This window comes from Gavia stellata, chromosome 31 (assembly GCF_030936135.1).
Source record: "Gavia stellata isolate bGavSte3 chromosome 31, bGavSte3.hap2, whole genome shotgun sequence".
NCBI classification, from domain to species: domain Eukaryota; kingdom Metazoa; phylum Chordata; class Aves; order Gaviiformes; family Gaviidae; genus Gavia; species Gavia stellata.
In genome coordinates, this window is record NC_082624.1 from 5,689,823 (window position 1) to 5,707,844 (window position 18,022).

An 18,022-nucleotide genomic window follows, 5' to 3' on the forward strand; every position below is an offset into this window, starting at 1 on the left:
GTTCAGTCTTCCTCAGTTTCCCCATCACAGCAGAGGGTCAGAAAGCAAACCCAGTGCAGCAAGTTTCAGGCACTGAAACAGCCGACAGAGCATTTGAGGGTTTTTGCCTGTCCATCCCCAGCCCTCCCCTGGAGCATGGGTGCAGGGAATGGAGCGGGGGAGAGGCACTACTGCACCCAGAAGATGCAATTCAGCTTTGCACCAGTAAGAGATGGTGCCAGAGCCCCTCTTGAGCCAGGCTTGTGTTGCAAAGCATTGCCCGTCCATGGAATTCAGAGCCAGAGCCGTGCTGGCGCAAGTCCCCAGCCCAGAGCAAAGGGCAAGGACAACCGGAGAGGTTCACCGCCACAGCCTGGGAGAGCCGTGAGCCCTGGCACCTCTGGGGTGGGCACTGCACCCCTACAGCCTCAGCAGCACTCATTCCCCAACCATGCTGCCAAAAAGGTTTTCCAAGAAACCACACGTGCTCTATGCCCCAGCCTAGCCAGAGCAGCCTGAGCGGCCACTAAAGCCCTCAAAAGCTTTGAGATACGATTTACTTGTGTGAACTCTCTAGAGAAGCACCCGGGCAGGTACAGGGCAGCAGGCTCTGCAGGCAGGACTATCACTGCTGAGAGCTGCCAACCCACATCGTGTAAGTCCCACCAGCCCCAGACCCCACAGCTTCCCCACATCCACACAAGGGCTCTGAGCAAGCCCTGCCCAGAGACTCCACACCACCCTGCAACGCTACATGGGGCTGATGAGACATCCCCTCTGCAGCAAAGCCACCCAGGCTCAGAGCCATCCATGACACGAAGTCACACACCATGTCACCACCTGCACCAAAGCGAGCTACCAGCCCCTGCAAGGCTGCCTGCCATGGTGCCAGCTGCCACCGGGTCCCACCACCTCCCCAGCCTCTTTTATTCCTCCCTCCCTAATCCCTAAATGCCTCCCAGGTGGAGGGGGCTGCATCCCAGCTCAGCATTAACCCCCTCTCCCCGGGCAGGCTGGCATAGCCAAGGGGCAAAAGGGGTCTGTCCTGGCTGCAGGGAAGACCCTGCCCCCCCAGCCAGTGCCACGGGGGACACCCAAGGACAGTGCAGGAGGTCGGTGAGGATCGCGTGATGCTCTACCCTCTGCCTAAGCAAGAGCAGCTCAAGGAGCATCATTTTACCCCAAATCCCCTTGGCCGCCCGGCGCGGTGCGAGGAGGGAGCCCAGGGTTCGGTGGGGTGGGCACGGTGCCAGGCCAGGCACTGGGCTTTTGGCAATGGGTCCTGCTCTGCCTTTAAAGTCCGCAGCAGTAATTAGTCTGGGGCTCTCCGCACTGAGACTTTAGGAATAGTTTCCATATCGGATTCACGAATCTTGCTTTGAAGTTGTTTGGGATTATCTGTCATCATGTTTCCTTGTCAGCACATAAACACGCTGTGATGAAGCTTTAACCCGCTGGGTACTGCCTGTCCCAGGAAGGCTGGAGGAAGCAGTACATAAACTCTCGGGTCTATATAAACTCTTCTGCCCTGGTAAATGCAAGAGCAGCTTTGGGAGCTGTAGCATCACGTCAGCCAGGGCTCAGGCACAGGCAGCGGCAGGAAGGGAAGAATTCTCTGTGTCAGAACAATAAAAAATAATAAAAATGTGCTGTTTCACTGACTCTCATGCAAACCGCTGGTTTTAGAGTTTGGGTTAGTCAAGACATGCTCAGTACCCCACCATACCTGCAAAGGGAAACACACTTCCCTTTGCAAGGCAGCATATATATCCCCTTTTATGGGGGTTTAAGTAGGGTCTGTGCTTTGCATCTGGGGCAGCTTATAACCCATCACACATCTCGTAGCTCCTTCGACCTTGTTGCCGCCCTACGCAGCCTCCCCCGCAGCCCGTGGCAGAGAGCGGGGGGTAATCCCGGTCCCCCAGCCAGCACACAAGCCCCGGCACTGCCATCCCGGCTCGGGGCAAGCCCTGCTTCCCGCAGTGGCGGGACGGGAGCATCTCGGCAGGCTCCAAGCTCCCACGTATTTGGGAGGGTGAGCGACCATCTCACACGCTCACATCCTGTTTTCCAAGCGAAGCTCCTGGGAGCAAATGCATCGATAATGATGAAAGAGGCAGAGTGTACCCTGGGTATCGAGAAGGTCAAAGCCCGCTGCTGGCTGCCTGCGCAGGCAGGGCTGAGGTCACTCGATTCGATGTTTATTAGCCCGTTCCCACAGTGTTTTGCCCTACGGACACGCAGCTTCAGTGGAGGGAGCCGTGGTGCCCTGCGGAGAGAAGGATGGGGCTGGGCAGGGCTGGTGGGATCCCTTCTCCTCGCCTGGGGCACCCCAGGGTGGCTTTGGGGGGAGAAACGAGGCTGGAGGGGTGGGAAACCTGGCACAGTGAATGTGGCTTGTTAACCCCCATGGTGGCGAGCAACATTGCTTCCCACCGGAGAGGAGGCAGAGGCAGGGATCTCGCTGCTGGGACCGATCCTGCCCTGCCCAGAGCAGGCAGCCCCGAGGCTGGGCACGGCCACTCGCCATCCTGGGGCTGCGACTCTTCCCGAGGCTACGGCAGTGTGGTGAGAATTAGGGAAAGGAGCAACGAGATCCTGAAACCCAGCCAGTGTCAAAGGCTACACTAAAGCAATCTCAGGTCCTCCTCCTGCCCCCCAAATCCCTGTGCAATTATGTTTTCAGATTTAAAAAAAAAAAAAGCTCATAATAAAGCTGTTTTCTTTCCCATGTTGCTGCGGGGACAGCCTGCAGCAGCAGCAAGAGCAAAGCCTGCAGGCAGTTGTTCCCCATTTCTGACATATTTCAAACACCTTGCAGAGGGGTTTTGTTTCCGATGTTTCCCATCTCCCTCTGGCCGCAGGTACCCCGAGAAGTGAGAGTCTTCGTGCTGCCACCAGCATCTGCAAAGGCTTTACAGACGTTTTCACAAGTCCTTCTCCATTGTTTCTGGTTTTCCTGTGGCTATTGCTAAAGAAAAACGGGGTGGGGGGGAAGGAGGGAGAAGTTTGCAATAACATTGGTATGGATTTCACAAAAAGTGTGGAAACTGTCGTGAAAAAATGTCAGCAACAAAAATAACATCTGAGAGTAGCTGTGCTTTCAGGCAGAGGTTTCCAAGGAAGAGAGGAGTATCCCGGCGGTGGTTTGCCCCGGCTCTGCCCCCAGCCGCGGGGCAGCAGGGTGCGTGTCCGGCCCCGCTTTGGGGAGAAAGGGCTGTTTTAGGTGAAGCCAGGCAGGGACGGGGGCGCAGGTCCTGCTCCCGCGGCGGCAGGGAGGGAGCGAGCGTCAGCAGCCCCAAGCGGAGCCGCCTGCCAGCCCGGCCATGGCCACGGGCCACCGGCCACCGGCCAAACTGCCACGTGCCGCCTCGGTGTCAGACCCCTGGTATACCCCCGCCGCCTAACCGCATCCCCGCTTCCCAGCACTCCGGTCCCCTCCTGGGCCTGACCCGCACCCAGGGAGCCCGTGCAGGGGCTCGCCCCTGCTTGCGCAGCCCCTGGGCTGCGTTTGCTTCCAGCCTTCGATGTTTGCAGGGTGGACAAACAACAACAACAGCAACAACAACGAGGAGGAGGAGGTCAGGCGCTTCCCCTCCGGCTGGTGGCTCCCATGCCATGGCGGCTATTTTTAACCCGTGCATTCCTTCTGCCTCCCCGACGTTTCTCAGAAACCTCCTTCTTGAGGGAAGCAAATGGGGAAAAGGTTCCTCCCCTCAGACTGCATCCCGGAGCTCATGTCCGGGCGCTGGGAGAAGCGGCTGCCCCGGCACCCTGTTCCCTCGCCCAGCCCACGGGGACGGAGCCCCCCAGGGCTGCGAGGGGCTCCGGGTGCCTCTGCCCTGGCAGGTGAAACTCCCTCCCCGGGGCTGGGAGCAGAGCAAGATTTCACAGCTCCAGGCGCTCTCATCGCTGCCCAGAGACCCCTCTCCCAGCCCGGCTCACTCCCAGCCCGGCTCCAGCACCCGCAGCACCTTCAGCCCAGCGGTTTCCCTTGGCATGCCGCGCAGGCGGGTATTTCCATCGGCACATAGTTCACATCACACTCGGAGCTCAGCTTTTACGCTTATGCAATAAGCACTGCGAGCAGCTTGTTGTTCCATGACTCCCGCATGCCTGAGACAGGGAGAGACGAGAATATGAATGAGGAGGTCCTGTGGCTGCAGCGAAAGCACTGGGGGATGCGTTGGGAGCCAGGAGGAGGAGGAGGCAGAAGCTGAGGCAGTTTCCAAACCCTGAAGACAAAAGCTGCGCTGGCCTCACCTCCTGCAGCAGACCTGCCTGAGCATCCCGGTTTACACGGGATCCGGCGTGGCCGCGGGGCAGCCCCGCTGCCGAGGGCAGGTTGCTCTCAGTGCAGGCAGGGAATGAAAACCTTTCCCTGTCCAGGCATTTCTGTGGTTGCGAAGGGCAGCGGTGGCTTGCCCGGGCAGGGCAGGGTGTTGTAAGAGCAGGGCTCCTGCCAGCGGGAGCTGCCGGGCTGGCGGAGGGACCGAGCCCCTCCGAGGTCAGGAAAGTGCCGATGAGTATTTTTTTTCCTAACCGGCACATTTGGCTTCCAGAAGCGACTTGAAGTGTGAGTGAGGGCAGCGAGGGGACCCCGGCTGCTGGGACCCCACAGCCGGGGTGGCTGCGCAGGGAGCTGTGTCCTCTCCGCAGCCTGCCCAACCACGCTGCCTCTCGCCTGCTTCTGCCCCAGGGAGGAGCCTGGGATCCATACCGAAGGGCAGGCGGATTGCTCACGAATGCTTGCTGATCCAGGCCACCTTCCAGGCCCATCTACGGAGCCGGCTGGCACAGGCGAGAAGGGGCAAACGCAGCCACCGGCACATGGCAGAGGGATGTTGGGTGCCATGCAAAGGGCACGGATGTGAGCCTGCGGCCAACAGGCAAAGGCTTCCCTCCCAATCCAGAGATGCATCCCAGCTCCTGGGAGTCTGATGTGGTGCCATTTGTTCTCCCTACTCTGTTTTTCCACCCCCTGCAGCCATTTCTGGCGGTTTTTTGCCCTGCAAGCAGCCGGAGACCGCCAGCCCCTGGTGCAGGAGACCCCTGCAGCCCCTTGGTCTGGGGCAGAGCTTGCTGCGGGCGCGAGCAGAGCCGTGGCTTGTGGAAGACATTGGTGGCAAGCGTGTGCCCACGCTGTGCCAGCCTGCAGGAATTTCCTTTGCAAGAGTGTGAACCAAGTGGCACATCCCGGGGGTGTGTTTTGGGGTGCTGAGCACCGCCAGCAAGTGCCAGCCCTGACCCGCAGACAGGGACGCTGGGGGCCACGGTCCTGCGGAGCCCCGGCAAGGGGTTCCCTCCGCGAGGGCTGCGGGCAGGGCGGAGGTGCGCTTCCCACGGGCAGGATGGGCTTGTTTACCAGGGGCAACTTTTATCTGCACAAACAGCCCTTGGGCGGGCAAAGTGGATATGGGTTTGTCGTTATCTCCGCCGGCAATCGGAGGGGAATGTAAACACGGATGGGGTGGAAATGCTGCGGCACAGGGACATCCTCGCCGGAGGGTCACTGTGGTGGGCAGCAGCGCCCGGGGACCCACCATCACCCCATCCTGCGTGGGGCTGGAGCTGGGTTTCCCAGAGAGCCGGGACGCAGTGTTGGGCTGGAGAGGATCCGTGCAGACAGGGAGATGATGGATGGGTCAAGACGAAAGCCGCCAGTCCCACTGCCCACCATGCAGTTTATCCTCCCCTTGGTTTATTTTCTTCCTGTCTGCAGCAAACCCTCCTGTCATCAGCAGCCTGGTTAGTATTGGTGGAAGTGCCGCGGCGATAGCCGGGGATGGGCAGGAACTGCCCCTCGCTGCCCGTCCCCGGAGGCTGCTCTCACGCCAGGGGCTGCAGGGCAGCGGAGAAGGGGCCAGCTCCCCAGGGCAGCCCCCGGCCCTCGTGCGTGCGGTGCAAACTTCAGTATTTCATGACTCGTAAGACGTGTTTTCCAAGAGCCACGAGACAGGTTTCCCTCCCTGGGAGCCTGCTGGGGGACCAAGTGTTTTACAGAAAGCCAACCCTGCTGAGCTAAAAGTGATTTAACCCAGGTCAGTAGCAAAGACGCTGCAACTGCTGGTGAGCAGGTGAGAGGATGGACACCTGCGAGAAGCGCTTCTGCTCCCGATTTAGAAGGCAATAAGGCGATAACCTGGTATCGCATGAGGATGACGAAGGGCTTTCCAGCCCTGTTAGCTGCCCAGGGAAAGGGCAGATAAAATGCCCGTGAGATGAACGTACTGTAACCAGCGGGTGCTGGTAGCGTGGGCAGGCGAACACCAGGGCCCGATGCCTCTTCCCTGCCTGCTGGCACAGAGCAGGCAGCACCAGGGCAGCAGAGCTGGCAGCCGGGGGCACCTCACGACCTCCCTGTCCAGGAGCATCCCTGGTCCCCCGCATGCTGCCAGGAGCACGGATCTCCGGCAGGCGCTGGGACGGCGATGCCGTGGTGGGGCTGGAGTCCCCATGCCCCCCTTTAGCTCTTTTCTCGGTGGTTGTTGGTGCCCGTCCCCATGCGCAGAACTGCGGAGAAATGCCGGATGTCCCAGCGACAGGCGGCACAGGGGTCCTGCCCCCCCAGAGACATCACTGATTTATTGCCCGGGGCTGGTTGTTCCCTGGCCCTGGGTCCAGGTGGTTTCCCCTTTCTTTCTTCTTGCCTTTTTTTATCTCCAGCCTGTGTGGGAAATGGGAGACAGAGACAGATGAGGAGGAAAGGCTATTGTTAGGGCTCTGGGCTGTGCATCCCGGACCGGCTCGCTTGGTGCCAGCTGGTTTCTGGGGAGGTCTCTCCAGCGGGGGAGATTGTATCAGCAGAGTCCAGGAAGGACTTGCTGCCAGCCCGGGAGCGCAGCGTGTTCTCCATGATGGGCTGGAGCTCAGCAGAGCACAGCAAAGGCAGTGAGAGTGGAGCATCCGCATCCTCGGTCCGGGATGGGGACAAGCCGTCTCGTGCCGCCCGGTTCTGCTGCAGCCTTTCGGGGTCTCCTGGGCACCCCAAGTGCAGTGTGGGAGTCCCCCCCATGGGGATGTGGCTGCAGGTCTCACGGTGTGGGGAAGCTGTCTCTGCAGGACAGAAAGGTTCCCTGAAGGGGCATCTCCAGAAAGGGCATTTCATGGGATTTTGAGCACCCTGAAGGGTTTCCCCCCACATTTACTGTTACAGCCAGTCCTTGCCCACACCCCGAGCCGGGGTCCCCCAGGCGCTGAGGGCAGACACCCCGATGAAGCGAGGGCTCGTGGCCCCCTGCTCTGCCCCAGCCAGGATGTGCCCTTAAACCCTGACCTCCCCCTGGCTCCTTGACCCCGTAATGGTCCATTCTCTGGGAGGAGGAGGAGGAAATGGCAGTGGACCTTGTTATTCGGTGGCGGGACGCCTCGCTGGGTTGGGGGTCACTGCTGATGTCATTCGGCACGGCCGGATATGTTATTTTCCTGCCCCAGCGCCCGTTAATCGATTCAGCAGCTGGCACGGGGCGAGGGCTGCCTGCCTGGCACCGCAGCCTACCTAGGGTCCCAGGGGTTCTCGGGGGGCATTGCAGCCTGCTCGGGGTCCTGGGGGTCCTTGGGGAGCCCCGTAGCCTGCCTGGGGCTCCGGGGGTCCTTGGGGAGCAGAGCCCTTGAAGCACCCCTCTCCCAGCCTGGCAGAAGCCCCCCGCCCTGGTCACACAGATGCTGCGCTGGGGAAAGGGCTCAGAGCTCCCCGGGGACCCCCAATGCCCCAGGGCTGGACCACGGCTCCGCAGGGACGAGGTTTCATCCCGCAGGGATGGGGCAGTGCTCGGGGGGTGCAGGAGCCGGCTCAGCCCTGGCTGGCTGGGGTTGCCCGAGCCAAGCGTGGGTCGAAGCAGGCAGGGACGGAGGGAGGCCAGCGAGGTGCTGCCGGTTTGGCCGTGCTTGGCTGCAGGCCGTGGGCCAGGGTCTGGCGTGGCCTGCGGCAACCGAGCTCCATCTGTTGGAGCCAGGTGTTGGCGGGGTTTGGGCACGGCTGCGTCCCACCGCCGCCTGGGCCAGGAGAGCAGCCCAAGCCCCTTTCCAGGGGCCATCACTGCCACAGCCCGGCCACCACCGCGGTTCTCCAACGCTGCCGAAATGCTGCCAAACCGTTGCCGGCCTCCACGCTGGCTCCAGGTTTCCCGGCCATCAGCAGATGCCAGCACCGGAGTGTCATCCCTGTGCGGGTCAGCAGAGCCCTGCGGTCGCTGCTGGGGGAGCAGGGAAGAGCTGAAGGGCTTTTTCCAGCGTAGGAGAAGAAGGAGCAGAGGCAGGGTCAGGCCCTCCGCTTATAAGCGGTGCGGGGTCGGCATCGTCTGCCTCGTGTGCGAAGCACCGGGCTGGGGTGGCGGGGGCACTGGTGGGGGTCTGTCCCCCTTCCCGGCCGTGCTGCCCCTCTGACGAGCTCAGGGAGCCCTTCTCCGGCTGGCCGGCAGGCAGGGCTGAGCTGCCAGCACTCATCACACTTGTGAGCAGGGTGGTCCTGCGGGCGGGAGCGGGCTCTGCCCTGCCCCAGGATGCTCGGAGAGGCTTTGTGCCAGGGCTCCGTGCCCGGGTACCCCAGCTCTCCGCGCCGCCCAGCCTGGGGCTCCGGCACAGCGAGTCCAGCCCACCCTGCTGCCCTCCCTCTGCGCTTCAGCTTCTCTTCACATGTGTTATTTAATAAAGTTTTAAGAAAAAACCTATTTTTTTCACTGCCCCAGGCGCGGGCAGCCCCGGCGGGAGCAGTCCCGCTCAGGGTGCGTCCCGGGCCCCACGCGGGGCACGGCGTGGGGGGTGCCGGACACGTGTGCAGACGCTGTGTGGCCCCCCCGGCCCCTCCCGCGTTTGCTCCCTGCCCCCCCCGGAGGTGGCAGAGCCATTTGGGATGGGGGTCTGCCACCCCGGCGGGCTGACATCTGTCCCCGCAGCGTTCACACCGGGACCACCCGGGACCTCCCACAGCGGCCACCCCGGCTGCACGCCCCGCGTGGGGCGGGCGGGGGTCACTAAGCGGGGGGGGCACCCCCCGGGGGGGCAGGGGGCTGGGACCCCCGTCGGAAGGAGGCGGGGGGCAGCGCTGGCAGCAGCCGTCTGAGGACGCCGTGGGGACAATGGAGGGCGCTGGGTGCACGGCACGGGGCGGGGGGGGCAGGGGGCAACGCGCCCCCCCGGGAGCGGGGGGCACAGGCGCTGGGCGCCCCCGAATGGGGGGACCGGGGGGCACAGGGACCCGCCGGGCGCCCGGGCGCGCCCCGCCCCTGCCCCGCCTCCGGCTAGACCCCGCCCCTACACGGCTAAACCCCGCCCTCGTCCCCGCCCCCTGCCCCGCCCTTCACTCCAGTTCCCGTCGCGCCCCGCGGCGGAAGGGGCGTGTCCTGGGTCGGAAGCGGCGGGCAGGGCGGGCAGGGCGGCAGCCGTAGCCGCCCCGGCCCCGGTCCCGGTGCCATGTCGGGCCGCTGCTGCCAGGGGCAGACGCCGAGTCGCGACATCCCGGGCCCCGGCAAGCGCCTCGCCCTGCCCGACGGCGCCCCGCTGCCGCCCGGCGACTACAGCACCACGCCGGGGGGCACCGTCTTCGGGACCACGCCGGGCGGTGAGCGGCGGGCCCGGGCCGGGGCCTGGGCCAGGCCTCCCCCTGCGGGGGGGTGCTCTAGCGGGAGCCCCCCGGGTGCGGGGGGCGGTCCCGGTTTTGCGGTGGGAACCGGACAGGCCCTTGCTGGGGGCGGGGGGGCTCTTATCCCGGCGTGGGTTACGGGGAGAGGCCCTCGTGTTGACACGGCGGCGTGTGGGGAGCGGGGGGTCTCCTGTTCCTGGGCCGGGGGAGTTCTCGCTTCGACCGAGGGGACGCGCGGAGAAGGGGGGGGGGGCGGAGCCCTTGCTTTGCCCGGGGGCTGTGTGGGGCCTGGGGATCTCTTACTCGGATGGGGATGTGGGGGGGTGGCTCCCGCTTTGGCTGGGGGGGGGCTCTTGTTCGGCGGATGGTGTGTGGGGAGGGCCCCCCTTTGGGCGGCAGCAGCAGCTGCCTGGGCGTTCTCGCTCCAGGGCTGCCTTGGCGCTGGGGGGCTCCTGTCTTGCAGGGGTGGCCTGGGAGCCCCGCGTGCTGGCTGGGGCGGGTCCCCCCGGGTCGGGGTCTGCCTTAGCAGGGCCAGGCCTTTCCCTGGGAGCCTGGGCAGTGCTGTGCTGTGAGGTACAGGGGAGCTGGGGGGCTTCCACCTTCCCAAGAGTGCGCTGGAGCCGGTGCGGTGAAACAGCATGCACCTCGGTGCCTGCTCTGAAAAACAAGGCTGCTGTTTGTGCTCCTGGGTAGCCTTGCAGGGAGCAAACCTATCCTCCAATTTGGGTTACTTATTAATTCTAATCTCTAATATTTGCTGTTTCCTCTGGCAGTAAGTAAACCCTGGGGCCTTATGGGATTATTTTCTTCTCCCGAGTGCTCTAACTTCTTCTGAAAGTGCAGTGCTCCTCTACCACAAAAGGACAGTGGGTTGGTTCCCTCTTTCTTTGCTGCAAGTCTTGTTGTCCAGCCCCGACAGCTGTGCTGTGTGAGACTGCCAGGAGTGGTAGCCTTTAGGGATTTGATACTCGAATAATCAGAATAAACTGTGGGAGTTAGCTGTACTCACTGCCTGCTCGGAGTGGAGGCAGCCAAGGGGGGCTGCAGGTACGCAGCCTGTAAGCTTAGCATTTATCTTAGCTACACCGAAGGTGTCTTCTGTCTCTGCATACTACAGCAGGGTCGTAAGGTGCAAAGCTCCCAAAAGGGCTCGTCCATCTAAGAAGTTTTGTGTCCACACTGCTTGCCTGAGTGTCTGTTTATTTTGAGGAGTTTGGCTTTCGAGACAAGTGGCTGTTGCTCCAGATGATGACACCGGGCACCAGATCAGTTGTGTGTGTTTCCAGCTATGGCAGCTGCCTGTGCTCCCCCGATAGATAGTTTGAGATAATTTTTTCCGTACCTTTAAGAATTTTTCCCCCATACTACTACATAAAAGATCAATGTGAGCAGCAGGAATGATGAAACTGCACTTGAAGTTCAGCCAAAAGAACAAACTAAATGGGAGGTGGCAGATGATGTTTTGTTCGTCACTCAGACCTACCGGTCTCTTTACAACACAATATTCCAGGGGTTAAAATTCACAGAGAAGGGGGAAGTCAGCATTGCTGACTCACTTGTTTTTTTTGTGTTTGTGCCGAAAAGCTGTGGTGGGGAACTGAAGTTCTTGTGTTATTTTTGCCATATGTTCTCTCTTCTCTGAAAGCAGCAAATAACTGAAGTACTTAAATAGCACTTGCAGTAATTATGCCATGGAAGATAGGAGAATGAAAATGACTTCCTCAGCTATATTCACGTGCTCTGAGTAACAGAATAGAAATGAACAATTACCAGAGCTGTGCAGCGTAATGAGCCTTCCAGGATTATCATGTTTGTCTCTGTTGGAGAGTTAATGAATGTCTAGAGCATGGAGGAGAAACGCAAATGGTGTTTATTGTTAGGGTGTGCGCACCTGGCAAAATCCACAGTGCTTTTGTGACTGCGTGGTGCTTCAGTCTGTCCCCAGCCTGTTTGAGGACAGCTCGTGCTGCCGAGGCCCAGCTGCGGGCACTGGCTGTTTGCCTTCAGGTGTTGGATTCGGGTGCTAAAAGGAGGAACGCTTAAAACTCCTGAAGGACTTGGGGAGGCTGTTAGCATTGGGTTGTTGGTCTGCCTTTGTGGTCACTATTGCAAAGAATTCCTTGTCTTGTACAGTCTGGAAGAGCTCTCATGAAAACGTCATCAATACATTTCACAGCAAACTCCCCAGATTAATGCACTAAAGTGTCACTGTAAAGATTGTGGGGCCAGGCCAGCTTGGATGTGGAGAGCCTCTCTGCTTCCTGGGCTGTGCTCTCTTCATCTGTTTTCTGCTAACCTGTGTAGCCACTGATTCAGGCAGAATGCTTTGCATTACTCCTTTGCATGTAAGCCCTAACTGTTGTAAAAATAATCTTGTGGTTTCGGAAGCACTTGTCCTAGGTCCTCTTGTTGAAAATGTTCAACGTGTGGAGCCCACTGAAGAAAGTTTGAGATTCTCTGCAAAACAATAGGTTAAATCTGAAGAATCAGAAGAAAGAAGCAAATCAAGTTTGTCGTGCAAAACCTCTGACTAATTTTGGAGAAGAATTGAGGACTGTAATCTCTGAAGTCATCCCTTTGGCTGTAGGCAGTGCTGGGGATGTGAGTGATGGAAAAAGGGCTCTGTGCCAGAGCTAGAAACCCACAGCAGCAGTGCTGGGTGACTGAAGGCTTTTCAAAAGGTGGTACTCCAACAACTACGGTACGCTGAGTTACGTGCATCTAACAGCCAAGTTTATTGACTTGGAAAGAGTAGGGGAACACTTGCTTTTCCAGTCGTCGGGGACTTGTAGATCAGCTTTTTCATTAACACCTTTACTCTGGTCTGGCTTTGCCGCTTGTGGTTGAAAACACAATCTTTTCTTTGTAAGATTTTTTTTAGTGTGCACAACACTGAGATGAAGTCCTTGGTGCAGGTTGCTTTTGAGTCTCCAGAAGTGTTGAAGTGACATCCTAAAATGCAGTTAGGATAAAAGGGGCCCATCCAAGGAGGGCAGACAGTCATGTGTTGGGATGCTCTGAAGCATCCTCCTTCTAATCCCGGTAGCAGGGGAGCGGCACAGCCCACTGCAGGACTGATGTGAGCGAGCAGAGTTTCGCTGTGGTTTCTAGGCCCTGGTTTGGTGCCAGCAATTGGAGGAAAGGACTTGATTTCCTTTTTTCAGCCACCTTCACAGATCTCTCTGGGCTCTGTGATCCCCTCTGGAAGGGAAGAAATTCCCTGTCCTCTGCCAGCACAGGCAGTAGCTGTGTTTTTCTTACAGCAGTCAGCAGAGGTTGAAAAAAAACCAGCATGAAGGAGCACGGAGGAGCGTGTAAGAGGTGATACGTGACCTTTAAGTGTAGTCTGTTCTCAGTATTCCCTTTGTGCCTGTCCTGGCTCCTCTCCCGCTTGCTGAGAGCACACGCACATGTTGTCTTTAAGTAAAGGCCACGTGCAGTAGTATCTGCGGAGCCCCACCAGCTGGGTCCATCGTGAGCGGAGATGCATGGCGAGCTGCGGTGCTTGTGGCGCTTGCCGTGAGCCGTGCGGGGTGGGTGGCGATCTGGTGCTCTCAGTGCCTGTCGCAGAGGGAGCTGCCCCCAGTGCTGCCCGCTCAGCCGCAGGGGTGTTAGCTCTTTCAGCAGGGATGGGGTGGCCCTTCGAGCCGTGCAGCTCATGCTCCCTGTGCTCCATCAGGGAGCAGGAGAGGAATGAGGTGTTGTGCTGGATGCTTCTTCAGACCTAATGTTTCATCCTGATGAAAAATACTCAAAGTGAGCCAAATTCTCATCCAGACTTTCCACGTTGGACAGCGAGGCACTCGGGTGTTGAAGCCACGGTATAACCAGGGCTTTCAGGGAGCGGAGCAGCTCCCATGGGGTGTAGTCACTACTAACCTCCCTTACAACAGGAGAGCTGCTATTGACTCGGCTTTACGTGTTGGAAGAAGCCCATTTATGGCCTCGGGCTGTGCCTGTTGACAGCCGCGGCTGGGTGTCCTGCTCTGGCTGTCTGCAGGGTGTCCACTTTCGTAAGCTCTGGGCATGTGACTGTCAGAGGAACGTGAACCAGGCGTGGAAGCTCTTGTCCGCCTGAACTGTGCTCCTAATACTCGGTACATGAGCTGCAGTTCTAGGAAGCCCCGTCCTTGCCTCTGTGAACCTCCCAGGAATTTAACACTTCACTTGCAGAGTAGTTGCCTGCCTTCTCAAATCCAGCTAACTACTAGAGCACAGTTCTGAATTGGGTTAGATTTCCCCTTGGATCTAGTGAAACAACTCAAATTCAAGATCTTCTAGTGAAAAGGTTTCCAGTGTTTTGGAAACTCATTAGCAGAACTTTCTTGAAACATGATATCCAGCTACATTATTTTGTAGGCATGCTTTGAAATAAAGTGAGTTTAATGTTCCAGGACAGATGTTAATGGGAACTTGTTTCCCTGTACATGTGTACTTTTTAGTTAACGCTTTTCAGGGAGTACATGAGGAGAATTGCCTTTCCCTCTTGCTGGAACAGGAGCAGAGCAGTAAGGGCCTGATCCAGAGAAGAGGTTTGCAGGCCTCCTCTTGGGGAAAGAAAAAAAAAAACCCTGATTTTTCAGTACTTTCTGGGTTAAGGCTGTGGTCTGCCTGGAGGGATCCCTTTTCTGTGGTGTGGCTTTTGAACTTTTTCCAATGCAATTCCTTTATAAGGAACGGGCTGTTCAGTTCAGTGGTATTCCTAGAAATCCGTGCCTGGAGCTGAGCTCTGCTGCTCCCGCAGAGGCTTGCAGTAATGTGCTGGCGCAGGTTTGTTCCACGTAGGGCAGGGAGAGTAGGATGTGGTCTGGTTAATCATCAAAACAGATGGGCATTAACAACTCTGTATTCCAGCCTTTTGAAAGGTGTACGTAACCGTGCTGGACAGCCAGCTCCTGGTGCGCAGAGGCCTGTCCGGGAATTCCTGCTGGGCAGCGTTCAGAGTGACATCAGGAGGTGCTGCCGTGGCCTGTTACCTGATGTGTGCACTTGTGTCTACAGTTCTCAGCCCCGGACAACTTAGAAAAGCCTGTTATGTTTATGTGTGGAAATTAAATTCTGTTTACTCTGTTTCCTTTGGGTGTTGTTGTGACCTTGAGTTAGGTAGAAGGGGCTGGATCTATTGCATGCAGTGTCGGTCTGGGTTTTGGAGTCTTGCGTTCTCTCCATGCAGCAGACTGGTAGCATTAGCTATTGCTTGGGTACCGGATGCTTCACACCTTTTTTTTGGGGGGGGGCAAATATAGTGTTAATGGTATCTGGCTTTCTTGTAAAGTGGTGAAAATGAAAAGAGTAAGTTCTAAATAATAGGTATCACTTTAAAAATTGCTCCTGCTGTTGCTTTACACACCTAGCTGTGAAGATGGCCCAGCTGTACTCAGGCATCAAAATGCTAAAAACTGACAGTGTTCTTGTCTCCTCCCAGGTACCAGGATTATTTATGATCGTAAGTTTTTGATGGAGTGCCGCAATTCTCCGATTGCCAAAACACCACCTTCTGACCTTCCGGACATTCCAGGTGTTACAAGCCCAAATGTGGAGGAGTTGAAGATTGAGAATAACCATGTCCAAAACTGTGATGAGAAAGTGAGCGCAGGTGAGTGCACACAAAAACCAAGTGCAGTGCTGGTTCCTAGAAATACAGAAGTTTACATGTGGGCTGGAGCCAGGAGGTCCCTATAAGCTATGGTCAATACTCTGATATCTTCTTACAAAATCGGAGTGTGCTTGATGTTATGAGGGAATTGGATTCTCATGGTTATTAGGTTCTGCTGTGGTCACCAGTAATGTGACTTTTTTCAACTAGTTCAATGTGATTTGTTATAATCACTTAATTCTCAATTAATTAGTATTTGGGAAACTGCTGTTGCATTAATAGTCCTGTGGTGAGAGAAAGAGGCAGCAACAGCTGCACCTGATATCCTGAACCATTTTGCAGCTGCTTTGCATTTTTGAAAAAGATCAGATTACAATTCAGAGTAGGATTTGCTTGGGGTTTTTAATATCAGCCTGAGTTGTAAATTCCTTCTGCCTTTTTTTGACACCGAGGCTTCTGGTGTACAAATGAGCTCAGTTTATGTAGCTGGGATGTAATACCTGATTTGTCTCTATCAATTATCCAGTATCCATTGGTGTCTTTAGTGGATTCAGCAGAAGCTTGTGGGTGTGTGCAAGATACCAAGGTAGAGGTTAGTCCACAGGAGAACAGGTCACTGGCCACTTTGTGCACATCAGCACTTAACTGAAGGCACTGTAGTAGCCAAATAAGCAAGTATTGCCCTTGAACAGGTTTTCTAAAGCTATGTGAGATTACTTCTTGGAGCAACCTGAAACTACCAAGTATGATTATTTATCTTCTCTCTAAAAATAAAGATCTGAATGCTTATTAGTTGGCTTCCATGCTCACTCTAAGCAAAATCTTTCCAGAGTCAGTATTGCTTAATGTTTTTTATTGCTCACTGTTGTGACCTTTAGTGGCTCACTGGATTCTCTGGCAAACTGAAATGCAGCCTGCATGCCGGGTGCCAGCTTGGTTGTGACTCTTCCAAAGCAGCTCTGTCCTCAGGAATAGATCATTGCTGCTCACGTTGGCATCCTGTCAAATCGCGTGAGCTGTGGAAACAGCTGTACAGATAACAAGTTGTGAAATATGCATTTGTCTTTGGTAACAGAAGTTATACCAGTGATTGTCATCAACGTTATGCTTTTAAATTCCTTTTTACAAGGAAATCCAGGGGTAGAAATAAATTATTTAAAGGGCACCTCTACTTCTGCTCTTGTCTGTCTGCAGGTAAGACCCCCTCTATGGACAGAGCTTACATTTTGCTTGTACAAGATGACTTTTCATATCAAACTTGATGCCTGAATGCAGATTTTAAGTCTGAACTGCCACATTTCTGAAGAACAGCTGATGGTTGTTTCTTCAGTGAAATGCTTAGTATTTAATGTGGAACTTTGAGGACTCATTTGTGTTTTGTCCCTCTCAGCAGGTGAGGAAGAGCAGTTTGACATGGACATCTAAAGCATGTGCCCTGAGAGTGCGTATCCAGTGAAGAACCAGGACCTTGTCTTGAGGATTCCCACCAGCCAGGCTTCAAAGTAGCCCATGCCTTGAGTGCCTTCCTGCTTCCTGGGCAAGGCAGTCTATTCCCTTCCGAGAACAGAGCGTGTCCTGTTACAAGGACTGAGTCTCAGCCTCTCCGTGGGGGTGTGAACACGCAAGCGCAGCCCCTGCTGATGATGGGCCTTGGAGTGCCGGAGGAGACACTCTCAATGATTGTTTTTGTTTCCAGTTTTATGCTTTTGTTAATCATTTTAATACTGTAAAAGTTACAGAAATGCAATATAAGGGAGAAATAAAAATCATTTTGAGTCTCCTGATATGGAGATTAATGCAATAAATATGGCTTCTGTCCTTTATTCATTCCAGCAAGAAACTACCAGCTTGTTGCGGAAAAATCGATTGGGTGGTGCTGAGTATAGCCGAGATGAACACTGTGCTTTTGGGTTTCCCTGAAAAGACAAAGGCTGAGGTGCCTTAAGCCCTCTTGGCAAAACATCTGTGTATGTCCCACATGCAACACCTGCTCACTGCAGGAAGTTTCGGTGTGCTCTGAGGCTGCTTCCAGAAATAGTTAGCAAAAGCTGTCCCCTGTGTTTCCAGAAGGTTCTTTTGCAAGGTCATGGTGCAGGTGTCTGTGAGCTCCTTTTCTTACCCTCCCCATGAGGGGCAGGGCTGGCTCAGGCTACAGGTGGAAGCAGCTGAAATTAGTTCAAGAGGAGCCACCTGTAGCTGTGCACTGCAGAGGTCCTTGACTCTGAGCTGCCTTCTCCTGCCAGGGAGAGACCTGAGCCTCCAGCTTCCCAAAATAGCGGATCTCTTCCAGCATGCAAGTGAGTGCTTAACTATGTTTTCTGCTGTTTTTTTGATCCATGCTGAAACAGTCATGCTGTTTACACTTCTTTCTCCTTTTTGTAGCTTGGTGGGCAGGGATTAAGACTTCACGTTGACCTCTGGAAAGGAGAGGGTTTACCTGGGAGGTTAGAAATAAATCTGTCTGGTTTTGAGAGGGAAGTTTTCATATGAGAAAGTAATTTTACTGTGGGAGTGTTCACCTTGGGCCCCCAGAGAAAGTAGCTGCGCTTCTAGTCTCAGTGCTATTTAACAAATGTGTATTACAGAGCAGTCTCTAACACGCTGCCGTGTTACTGCTTTGGAGATGCTGCGGATGGTGGTGGTATCTTGCGGTGTTGGTGGCTGAGGCACCTCAAAGGAGAATGCATATTAGGACATGGCCTGAACCTCAGACGTCCTAAAGGACAATGAGTGTCTGTTCAAATCAGTCTTGGTAGATAGCATTTAAATATCTGCTAATTAAGCTAAACTGGGACATTATGATATGTGAGCCTTTAATAATGAGTAACAGAAGAAACAGAGACAAAGCAATTGCTCCAGATAAACTT

The 18,022-nt window shown here is 56.1% G+C and overlaps 1 protein-coding gene across 2 annotated transcripts; it reads left to right on the forward strand.

The window, feature by feature from the left end:
- Positions 1-9,390: 9,390 nt before the first annotated feature.
- On the forward strand, positions 9,391-16,954 carry EIF4EBP1 (eukaryotic translation initiation factor 4E binding protein 1). 2 transcript variants are annotated; one of them, XM_059831460.1, is made up of 3 exons: positions 9,391-9,538; positions 14,985-15,155; positions 16,546-16,954. In XM_059831460.1, the coding sequence occupies exons 1-3, from the start codon at positions 9,391-9,393 to the stop codon at positions 16,578-16,580; spliced, it is 354 nt and encodes a 117-aa protein (XP_059687443.1). In that variant the 3' UTR covers positions 16,581-16,954. The 2 variants fall into 2 exon arrangements, with proteins under 2 accessions (XP_059687443.1, XP_059687444.1); XM_059831461.1 differs by having other exon boundaries at positions 16,549-16,954.
- The last annotated feature ends 1,068 nt before the right edge of the window (positions 16,955-18,022 follow it).

Excerpts from the sequence above, each read along its gene's own strand:
- EIF4EBP1 (XM_059831460.1), top strand. The coding sequence starts at position 9,391 with ATGTCGGGCCGCTGCTGCCAGGGGCAGACGCCGAGTCGCGACATCCCG. Across the intron at positions 9,539-14,984 it reads CTTCGGGACCACGCCGGGCG|GTACCAGGATTATTTATGAT; the intron begins GTGAGCGGCGGG and ends GTCTCCTCCCAG. Across the intron at positions 15,156-16,545 it reads TGATGAGAAAGTGAGCGCAG|CAGGTGAGGAAGAGCAGTTT; the intron begins GTGAGTGCACAC and ends TGTCCCTCTCAG.